The 12,212-nt window shown below is 37.8% G+C and overlaps 1 protein-coding gene across 1 annotated transcript in view; it reads right to left on the bottom strand.

The window, feature by feature from the left end:
- The window catches only part of LOC139729814 (thimet oligopeptidase-like), a 29,287-nt gene extending 17,299 nt beyond the window's left edge, over window positions 1-11,988 (bottom strand). Inside the window, exons 1-5 of the mRNA XM_071640741.1 lie at window positions 11,833-11,988; window positions 7,221-7,360; window positions 6,105-6,223; window positions 5,518-5,649; window positions 3,460-3,497 (exon numbers count right to left, since the gene is read on the bottom strand). Coding sequence (XP_071496842.1) covers window positions 3,460-3,497; window positions 5,518-5,649; window positions 6,105-6,223; window positions 7,221-7,360; window positions 11,833-11,988 — 585 coding nt within the window. The remainder of the gene's footprint in view (window positions 1-3,459; window positions 3,498-5,517; window positions 5,650-6,104; window positions 6,224-7,220; window positions 7,361-11,832) is intronic.
- Between the last annotated feature and the right edge of the window lie 224 nt (window positions 11,989-12,212).

The raw sequence follows: 12,212 nt of genomic DNA, 5'->3' as shown, positions 1-12,212 counted from the left end.
TACTCACACTGTCACCCCAAATACAAATTTGTTAAATGTTCTCACTTGGTTGGTTACAGAGGAGGTCTATGTGCGATGGTAACGGAATTACCAGAAAATTTAGTCACAACTTCAACTCTGACTTTGGGAGTTGTTTCTCTGAAATCTATAACACATACACTGTAGGTTGTTGTCTGATTTCATCTTTGATTGTGTTGACTTCAATTCAGTTGTATTGTTTTTCAAATATTTCATCACATTTTCAAAGCAGCAGGCTTTTTCCCTATAAAGTCAGTGGTAACGGAATTACACAAATGGTAACGGAATTACGCCTTCTGAAATACACTGGAAAAAATACACATTCTTGGCACTCATGTATTCTGAAATGTCTTGATAAAGATTGTGTATGCCTTTAGCTATAATATAACCACTAAATAAGTACTCTCTAGCCTTTGACCTTGAACTGGTACAAGTGTATAGGCGCTAAATGAGTTTTTATTGTCAAAAAACATAAAATGTTCAGGCTAACGACCGTGATTTGAAGTCATAACTATGTCAATCAAGATCGCGTAACTTCTAAGTACCACATCCATCAAAATTTTTATACTTTCAAGTTAAGAATTTCACACTCTGCAGGTAAATGACATCTAAGACACATGGTAACGGAATTACGCTAGAATAGCCCTACACAAGTACAATTCTATAAATCCAGTCAACAATACTCAAATTTTCTTGTATTTCTTTTGTTGATATCATGCAAGACAGATTTCTCTGTTTTCTTCTTCCTAAATATGCCAAAAATTGACAATATGTGTGAATTACTTACAAGTATTGTACATATATATTATGTGCACATGCATAAGAAAATAATAAAAAACTGTCCGGATTGACACTGAATTTAAATCTAAATCATGAAGTGCCAATTTACAGTGCAAGAGCACAGTGTGCAGCCCCATCATTGAACACAATGTTTAATATTAAGGATGAACACTAAAGATGCTTGAAACTTTTACGTGAAAAGATGCAGTTGTGGTTCAATGACAAATATAACAAATTACAATTCAATCATAAATAGAAAAGAAAATTTTCTTATATGATTATGGTACTGCACCAGTGCTTAATCATTGTTATCTATATGCTGTGGCATATATTAATCACTAAAAACTTGTGACATTTTACTAATAGCTGAAGTTGCCCCCTGGTATATAATGTAGTGCATGATTTGATAATTCCCTTACAGTGTAAGTCCTACTTAAGCCCACCAAAATAAAATAGGAACTAAACTAAAAGGAAATAGAAAACAGCAAAATAACTTTAAAAAGTACAACTTTTACAACCATTAGAGTCCACCAAATTCTGTTACAGTGTATTTCATAGAAAGGTAAGAGGGCCTCTTTTATCCATCTGTAGCTCACTGTATTAGAGGGAATAATCAACCTGTGAATAATGTTAGTATTTACTTCTGACCACACAAAATTTCCAAATGACGTCTTCAGAAAAATAATCATGACCAGGCCTATAAATTTCCTACAAGTTTCCTGTCTCTGTCTTTCTTCGTTGACTTAGTCTATTTTCTCATCCTGAGTGTTGCCATAAATTTACTCACAAGAAGTGTGCATCTTCTCTTTTGCAGTAAGTTGTATTTTGACTGCCTGAAAGCAAATTATAAAATACACTGTAATGGCACTTGTATGAAAGGAAACTGGATTGTACAGCAAATGGTATCATGAAGAGTAAAGGTAGAAGTAGAAGCCCATTGACTTTAATATTTAAAATCTTCTTAGGATGGGAAAGTCTAGGCCTAAATGTTACATTTTTAATATAGAGCTGTGTCACAATTACTGACTGGGTAAATGTTCATCACAAATGGTGTTTTTGTCTTTATTCCTTCGAAAAAGAAAGGATTAAAGAACAAATTTCAAAGGGTAGCAGATGCTCTGTATCAAATGGGCATGAAAATCAAAATAGTGGAGGAAAGATCTAAGAAACAGATGAAAGAAGATCATAGTCATACACTTACCATTAAAGATAAAGGACTTGAGGATGAAAACAGGACATGTTCAATAAAAGGTCAGACTATCGACTTGGTGATAATAAAGCCTTTAGCATACAGAAAGGTCAAAGGTGTCACATTCAGTGGGCATCCCGTGTCAAGTAATGACTTCTATCACATTGTGTATGATCCTTCTCTTAAATTCTTGATCTTTGCTCAAAAAATTATCCTGTTCCTTTCTCTCTGTCAGTAGCAGTGCTCTCTTTTCCTTTTAAAGAAATTTTATGTCCTTCCTCTTCTTTGTAACCTTTGTTCAATTTATGCTGCATCACACCCATTCAGTAGTCCCTCATCACTATACTTAGATTTTGTATGAAACCATGAGACTTTTTAGCAAGAAAATATACATTGATATCTCAGAATTCAGTATGATTTTGAACATTTGAGAATGAGTATCTGTAGCAAACCTTATAAAGTTATCAGTTAGCACAGTCTCCATGTACACATGTAGTTCTTGTACATGAGAAAAGGTGAAAGAAGGGAGGAGACTTTCAGCACAAGAAGTCTTGTCAAGCGTGTACCCTGATGTCAGGACTCACTGTCAGAGGCATCCAGCTACACTGTATGCTGAGTCATGTCAGTGTATCATACCATACAGTTTCACTCCTTTACTGCCAATCACCAACACTGTATAGCTCAATAATAATGCCCTGAAGCTATTTCATGAACAGTTCACATACATATTGGCACAAAAGTAGGATATGTCATTCTCTTCCATATTAGATGTGCGTGTAATTCCGTTACCATGTAATTCCGTTACCACAATTACAGAAGAACTGAAGGAGATATTTGACAAAATGTTTTGTGACTTTTCAGGGAGTCACATGTAGAGAAAAAATTTACAAGGGGAGAAAAAATCAGTGATTAGTTTGTTCAGGAGAAAACTTTTTTCAATTTTATGGTAACGGAATTACGTCAATTTGTCAGTAGATTTTGAAACGTTCTCCAAAAAATATCATAATGAGAGTGACTGAATGCTTCATTACATGTGATTGTTGAAGCATAGGAAGAAAGATGTGGAAGTATGGATAAAGCAGAGAGATATTTAAGTTGTTTCATTTTAAATTTTCATTTAATATTGTAAAATTTTAGATAAATACAATAAATAGTCTTCCAACTTTAAAAGTGTGTACAACAAAAATGAGGAAAGTTATTGGAAAAGGGTTTTTGGTTTCCGTAAATACAACAATCCAGCTGTACGGGAAACTGAAATTTCTGAGCATTTACTTAACTTTGAATTTTGCTGTTTTTGCCCTTCCCATACGGAATTGCCCATATATATGTTTATGCGCTTGTTTGTTGCTTTATTTTGCCCTTGAGGCACATGATCAGAGCTCAACAGAAATAGAAACATGATTTGTCTCTTTATTCATGTTTGTCACGTGATTCCCGAGACTAATCATTCATAAAAGACAAAAATATCTCACCTTTTCAAGACGCTTGATGAAATCCTCAGGAAGACCACCTAATTTGCATAACAAAAGAAAAGTAGAAGAGTACATGAGATAAATGGTAAGACATGAATTTCTGGAAAGTATACATACATACAAGACAGCAAATGCCCCTAAATGGCAGCATACACTGTACATCCCTCACAATATCACTAAAGTCTACCCCAATTATGCAGAGAATGGAGGACACTTAGAAGCATACATTGTAGATACAATGTATGTGCCCAAGAAAAAGACCTCCCCCCCCCCAAAAAAAAAAAAAAAAAAAAAAAAATCAAAATAACCTTGATACCAAAACAATCACTGTAGCAGTCAATCACCTTACTGTCATAGAGAACAACAACAAAAACATCATACTTATGATAATAATAATATTACTACTACTACTACTACTACTAATAATAATAATAATACTAATAATAATAATAACAATAATAATAATAATACAAGAAGCTGCAAATCCCTGCTCAAATATGGTAATTGAAATAAGTGAGAGAAGGAGTTCACTGTTGTCTTCCATCATTCTATTGCTGATGACGTAGACGACAACTTCTGTCCCCTGCATCGCACTCCTCTCACAGCCTGGCAATTTCCTAGAATGGCCATCTCTGAGAAAAAAATATCACTTAAGGTGATTAATACCCCCGCCCCGTGACGACAGTCTTACCCAAGGAATGATCTTTCCTTGATCTTCTGCCATTTAAATGCCGTTACCATGGCAACGCAGCTTCCGACAAGTCCGAAAAATATGTCTTGCACATCTTCCCACCAAGACTATTGTGTGTGCCACATTTCATAAGCTTTTGTCAAAAACTGAGGAAGTAGTTCAATCCACAAGATCTTTCCTTGATCTTCCGCCATTAATATGCCGTTACCATGGCAACGCAGCTTCCGACACGTCCCAAAAAATATGTCTTGCACATCTTCCCACCAAGACCAATGTGTGTGCCACATTTCATGAGCTTCAGTCGAATACAGAGGAAGTAGTTAAATCCGCAAGATCTTTCCTTGATCTTCTGCCATTTATATGCCGTTACCATGGCAACGCAGCTTCCAACACGTCCGAAAAATATGTTTACCACATCTTCCCACCAAGATCAAGGTGTGTGCCACATTTCATAAGCTTTGGTCAAAAAACTGAGGAAGTAGTTAAATCCGCAAGATCTTTCCTTGTTCTTCTGCCATTAATATGCCGTTACCATGGCAACGTACTTTTGGGTACTGTCAAAAAATGCGTCTTGCATATCTACAACCAAAGGCACACATCTGTACCAAGTTTCATGGAAATTGGGCAAAAACTGAGGAAGTAGTTTGCAACACAAAATTTTCCATCATTTTGGCTCATAATATGTGAGCTGTTACCATGGCAACATACTTTTTGTCACTGTCAAGAAATGTGTCATGCTGACCTATATCCTAAGACAAACATTCAATATGAATTCCAGGAGAATTGGAAGAACACTGATGAAGCAGTTTTGCCATGAAGCATTTTGCCCTATATTTTACCAATAACATGCCGTTACCATGGCAACGCACTTTTTTGCCACTGCGGAAATATGTGTCTTGCACATTAACATATTCAGATGAACATCTGTACCTAATTTCATAAAAATTGATCAAAAACTGTGGGAGGAGTTCGCGACGCAAGATTTGTACCCATTTTTGCCCATAATATGCCGTTACCATGGCAACGTACTTTTGGGTACTGTCAAAAAATACGTCTTGCACATCTACAACCCAAGGCACACATCTGTGCCAAGTTTTATGGGAATCGGTTGAAAACTGAGGAAGTAGTTCGCGACGCAAGATTTGCAACGGACCGACCGCCCGACCGCCCGACCGCCCGACCGACCGCCCGACCGACCGACCGACCGCCCGACCGACCGCCCAACCGTCCGCTGATTCCTATATATCCCTTTAAACTTCGTTTGGCGGGGGTATAAAAACAATGGAAACATCATGGCAGCTGAAACAACCACAGAAAATATTTTCCTGGCTCCATGGACGTTTGTGTGCCAGTGCTCCTCTACTTACCAAGCTCGGCTTCGCTGAACTCTAAGATGGTGTTCTCATCGTTGACATTCTTGTTGAAGTCGATGCTGATGTCGCTGGCTCGCTTCTTCAGGGCCTTCACCTTATCCTGGACATCCTTGGGCAGATGGAGACCTGATGGGGGACAAAGAAAAAACATTGACAGTAAATGTGGAGGAATGACAGTGAGCTACAGAAATTCACATCAAACTGACATAAAAATAATTGTTTGTTTGTTCCACATGCCCTATTCTGTGAATCCTCAGTAAGAAGAAAAAAAAAAGAGAATGAGGCCTTTCTTTTCATGTTTTCATTATTTTTCTTACCCCAAGGATGGGGTGACCAAAGTCCCCTTATCGTTCCTGCTGTACCCCCAGGATAGAGTGATCAATGTAGCCTTACCGTTCCTGCTATACCCTCCGGATAGGGTGATCAATGTCCCGTTATCATTCCTCCTATACCCCCAGGATAAAGTGATCAATGTCCCCTTACCCTTCCTGCTATACCCCCAGGATTGAGTGATTAATGTCCCCTACAATATATACTGTTCCTTCTATACCCCTAGGAGAGGGTGATCAATGTTCCCTTACCATTCCTGCGACCGTACTTGATCCTCTTCTCCAGGTACCTCTTGGCCTCAGGCTTCAGTGAACTGGCATCAGCCTTCTCCTGGAAGGCTACCAGATTGTCAAAGACATCCTGTCTCATGCTGTATGAGTGTGGAAGGGGAAAAAGTACAAAATGTATTGTCACTGGCAACTAAATGCACACTTGACGCTATCGTGGAGCAGTTATAAAGTCTTAGGGGCTCATTAGACATGTGACCAACCACAATCCCGAAACCATTGCTGAAACTAGCCACAATGTACCTTGTATCTGTACACACTTGATTCCATTGAGGAGTATTCAACAAGTTTTATAACATATATTTTTTCTCCTCCTCCTCCTTCTTATTTTACATTTAATATGCCCAGATAAAATCCTGAAGAAATTGTGAACGTTGATTTTTTGCGATTTAGGTATAGTATCATCCTCCAATACCTAGGATTTTTTTAATTCATTGCTCTATTTCTTACCAAAAGCTGACAACAAAAATATATGAAAGCATGCCATCAGGCAAACACGGTTCTGAGAAAATCAGCTTTGAAGTGAAAATTCAATTATTTGTGGAGATTGGACATTCTTAAGAAAAACAGTTTAAAAAAGAGACCACAGTACAGTGTAATGCAATTTCAATCAAATATATCAAACCAATGTGAAAACATTCTTACACTTTATCCTTCATACCAATGCTTTCAGCATTTGTGTCATCCTACACTGGCACAGAATTTATTCAATACAGCACATTTCACAGTAAACACAGTACTGTATACGCCATATATTTCGCGAGTCTAAATTTTCGCGAAGCGGGACTTCCCAATGATTTTGCGGGTAGTTAAATTCGCGATCATGGAGTCGTGTCTTAACAGAAGTGTACACACATACATCACATTCACATCGGGATCAGTGTCAATATTTTTCGCGTGTCTTTAATTTCGCGAATAGCACCTGACTCGCGAAAATAAAAACCTAGTGAAATATTCGGCGTGTACAGTAATCAACATAATTACATACTGGCAGTATCAAGGTATTCATAAAAGGATATAAAACTTTATACGCCAAACATATTGGCAGTACAGATCACCTGAGAGAAAAAGGCTTCTTACCTCATTTCCACATCAAAGTCAGAGAGCTTCTTGTCTGCCTCAGTGCTGGCCTCCCTGACCTCCTTACTGGGGGAGACATGCTGGGGGAAGTCCAGCATGTTACGCTTAACCCCATATTCACAGTCATTATCAGCCAGAGCCTGTGGGGAGGGATGAGATTGGGGTAAGGAACCAGAGAGAGCAGGTGTGGAGGGGGGGGGGGGGCGTGATCAATACAATAGTCAGATACAACTTGTATTGCACATCATTTCTTTTTCTAGCAAGAGATTTCTTACAAATAGCCCACGTGGTTCCACCAGGTGGTGCAATGTATGTAATACAACGCTGCAAATTGGCACTGGTCTGACAGTCCCTAAACAGTAAAAATCACTGTCAGACCAGAAACTTTACATTTCAGGAATGCAGTGGTTAAAAAAATGGAAAAACTGGGTACCTACTGGTATGACAGACAGGTCTCACCAGACAGGTCCCACCACTATTGTTGTGTACAGTATGTATCCAAACTATTCACACCATACTCAAAAGCAGAACTTTACAGGTTTTAATTCATTCTAGTCAATTATTATCGATTCTTAATAACTCATTTGATTTGGAGGGAAGAAATCTTTTGTAAATTTACAAAAGTATTTACGCTCAATTTATGTTCAAAATAAATAATAAATATTTATGCTCAATTTCATCTCACATAAACAGGCTATCTTGCAAAATTTGAGATCCATTTATACATAATTCTATGCGAGCACAATTGTGTGGAATACTTAAAGTTACCTACAATTGTATTCTTGCTTCATTCAAATGAGACCACACTAGCATTGTCATATATTTTAAGAGTTAATACACTTGATTTATAATTATTTTGGAGGGGAATGGACTTTCAATTAATACTTGTGCCTGATTTGTGGTAGCCGACAATCACTTTTCCCTCATGGAATCCAATCTAAGCCAGTGTTTCCCTCATCAATCTTGACAAGATAACGTACCCAATTTATCAAAGTTCAAGTCTTGGGTAAAAATAAAACACAAATTTTACAATGTGGGCTTAGCTGCAATGAAAAAACTCAGCAATGGAAATAACAAGTAAAGGGGATAGGACTGCACAGATTGTTTCCACTCCAAACAGCATTCACATTCAGCTGGTATTGTACAAGCCACCAAGAGAGGAAGGGGATGGCAGCTACTGTATGCTACAATGGGGGCTGGTGGCTACTATTCATCTATCCTTAGAAAATGCATTGTCAAATTTAGGAGGTTGAAAATGGGTGCTTGTCCAAAGAATACCATGTAAACATGGCTTGTGTGCACTGAAGCACAGCAGAATGCATGCAAACCGAGTGGCCTACATGCACACTTCAGTGGTATAATGGGAGCAGGAAGCGGGTCTACCCGCAGCTGTGTCACCATGGCAACGTATTGTTACGTGGCCACAGGCATCCATTCATATGTGTGTGCGTGGCTTTAATGAAGTCAGGGTTGCCAAACCCTGATGGCTAGGAATGGCCATGATGACAATTTTATTGATTTCATACAATCTATACAGTAATTTGCAGAGTCACTCTTAATGGCAGTACATCCTTCCAATAAATTTATTCTATACATTTACTATATTGCTGAGAAATGCATTCTACACCGTCTATAGTGTAACTGACAGTGGACTTAACTACACATTACACCACTGGCCACATTTATCATACATTTATAAGCACTTCTGCTTTTTGGCAATGAGCACTGAATACTGTGCGAGCTGAAATTTTCTCAATGGTTTTATTTTCGGGAATTTTGCGAATCGCCTTTGAACCGCGAAAATAACAACGCGCGAATAATAAGTTCGAAAAGATCTGTACGCGAAAATTTCAGCTCATACAGTACCCTGTATGGCTTCTAAATATTGGAATATGATATATTTTATTTTCCTTCACTTATTTCATGGACATCAATAAAATCTGACTACAAATTCATGACAAGGATAAGAAAATAATTGTTTGCCAACTGTTATTATTGAAGTTATTCTATATACATTGTAGTAAACTTAACCTGGCATCAAAATACTTCAACAAATTGGAGAGACCTACATGAACACAAAAATATCCACAGACCAACAATATGCATTAAAAATTGTGTTCACAATTACACTTGTAATCTATTATCACACATTTAGAGCACTTCATATATAGCAACTTATTTTTAAGAGTTCTGATGTGACTGTAACATCACTTTTAAACCCGTTTTCTAGGGGAATCTGGTGGTCTGTGTATTAAGTCTATATGGATTTCATAATTCAGCATGGAACGGGTTAAAAATATCTTTTCTTATGCCCCCTAAGATTACTGCATCCAGTTTTCTTCACAAGCACTTTTGTTTTCTTCTTCTTCTTCTTCTTCCTCTTCTTTTTTTTTTTTTTTTTTTTTTTGGGGGGGGGGGGGCCCTCCATGCCATCATCTCAGTTTAATGTTTTTGTGAAATTAACCTCTAACATGGTTTTTGGTTTCAATCAATTCTCTTCTTTCATAAACAAAGAAATAGATTATCTACTAAGTTTGGTCAACCCACAATTTCTGTCTCTTGACCTTGGTGTAGGTGCTGCAGGATTTGTTTTACTTTTCATCTGTTCCTTTGCAACATTCTGAAAAACCTGGACTTTGAACATTAACCATCAAAACATTTTGAGCAATTACAAGCACAGTCAATTGGAAGAAAGTGAGTTTGGTACCTTGGTGCGCTGAAAGCATGTTCTTTATATGGACATATCAGTGTAATGTATACTTTGCAACTACAAATTGTAAAAGAACCATCGACTAAACAACTTGCCATTACATGAATCATGATATTTCTTTTTTTTTCCGGCAGTTAAAAATGTGCACTGATCTTTGAAAGAATTCTCCTTCAACCCTTCATTTGGTATGGTTTTCTCTATTTCTAAGGCTAAACTGCAGTTTTCATTTAATATCAATAGAAAAAGACAGAGATCTATACCGATCGTATATGGCCAACACAGGATTTCGGATAAGCACTCATGCATTCTGATGCTAGCATTTGCCTGGATTTGCTCAGACTTCTGCAAACTGCATCATGGTGTTACAACTTGCCTACTGCAGTACTGGTGCAGAAATAGAATGGCGCTATGCACAGTTATAAAGGTCACAACAAAATTTGTTGACACAGAGGATAAATTCATCTGCTGTTTTTTGGGCAAGACTTCCTTGAATCTGTCCCCACATCAGTGCATGAGCTAACATTAAAGGAAATCAAAGCCAAAATTTAGATTTAGTGTCAAGTGTCAGTAATTATAAGTAGAGTGACAGTTCAGGGAAATTGGACAATCAATCCAAAAGTTACGAATTCCAAATGTTTTGCTACTGTCCTTGCTGGATTTAAGGAGACTACTACACTTCATGTCATCATTATGGACAACACTAGAAAGAAAATACTATCAATTAGTATCATGAACTGTAGCAGTCTTCCTATCCAGCAATGACAGCACCAAAATTTTAGAAATTCATAACTTTTGAATCTATTGTTTGATTTTCTTCACACATTCACTGATGTGTTAAAATATCGCTGCTTTCACTCAGTCTACTTTTTCAAATTTCAATTGGGCTTTGATTTCCTTTAACAAAGGGTAGGGAAATGCAAAGTGGCATCAGCGAGGGTATGACAAAATTAGTGGGGAAGGGATATAAAGGAAGTCCTTCTGCTTCTGACACTTTATATATTTATCATTGTTGTTTTTTGTGAATTTTTGTGAACCTCGGGCTCTGCACAAAATTCAACATTTTAATAATGGTAAAAACTGCATTAAAAAAAGGAATAAATTACAACTTGACTGACAGCAAGTCAGTGACATTCTCATGATTGGAATCACCGGGCAAAACTCAATCTCACTCTGCTTTACTCCTCCTCCTAACATGGCTAAAATACACACACAAACAAGAGAAAACAAAGTTGGAGATTCACTTCAAGGCAATCCTGGGTTTCGGTCAGGTGCCCACTTCAAAGTTTAATAGATTTACTTGAAATTAACACAGAATCTTACCTGATGGAAAATAAACTAACATTGTCACTGATAACTGGGTCAACACTGAAACTTTATTAAGCTTATATCTTCCAGTACCAATAATGGGATGAAATCGAAGTTCCTCATCAATGATGGAGTTATGACCGTGTTGTGGTCCATAATCTTTCATTCATGGGATTAAATCACAAAATTTTAACATCAATTGATATAGCACTAGTAGCAGGGAAGGCATTAGGGGCTTACATGTACTTTCGATTATTGTTTTTTTTTTTTCCTTTCTAAATAAGCTGCTGGTTGTGCACTACATAAACAAGCAAGATCAAGCGTTGCCTGACTTTGTCCTTACCAAACGCAGTCCAATGCAACCAGCGCAGCTCGGGCAACTCCGCTCCGGGGCCTTCCCTTTCTGGCGTTACCAACGCTATGGCCTATACTGCCTTTACACAGCCATGTCGTCGCTGCACGTGTACAGCAAGTTACGCCAGCCTTTCTCATCCTACGCCACATGCGAAGCCGCGGCAAGAATTTGCACTGACACATACACATGATATGGCACAGTAACGGAGTCGGCAGTGACACTCAAATTCACAAGATATTCACCTTAATTATGTTGTTAAAAGTCAGTTGGTCTTTAGGAACACTTCCAACAGCATCGTAGACAGCTAAAGAGCTCTTTTTAAGCTCTTCGGCCTGAGTCTTGATGTCCTCAGGGGTGAGGTCCCAGCGGAGACGGTTTGCTGACAGGTGCTTCGCCATGTTTCTAGAAAATGAAACTACAATGTACGCTGTATGTAGCCTTTTTAATAGACACTTGTTTGTTACGCATACGACAGGGAGGTGATGAGAGAAGACTCCGAGTCCCTGGTTACGAGGAGTTATTGCGCGCATATCCCATTCAAAATGAAACACACAACATTAATATCATATAGGGCCTAAAGACAGTTAAAAAAAGAATGATAAACCAGCAACCAAAAAAAAAA

This window comes from Diadema antillarum, unplaced genomic scaffold, assembly GCF_040938485.1.
Source record: "Diadema antillarum isolate AM-2024a unplaced genomic scaffold, OU_Dant_1.0 seq00000264_RagTag, whole genome shotgun sequence".
In the NCBI taxonomy this organism is placed as follows: Eukaryota; Metazoa; Echinodermata; class Echinoidea; order Diadematoida; family Diadematidae; genus Diadema; species Diadema antillarum.
The sequence above is the reverse complement of the archived record's forward strand: the minus strand, read 5'-3'. Positions and strand labels throughout refer to the sequence as shown.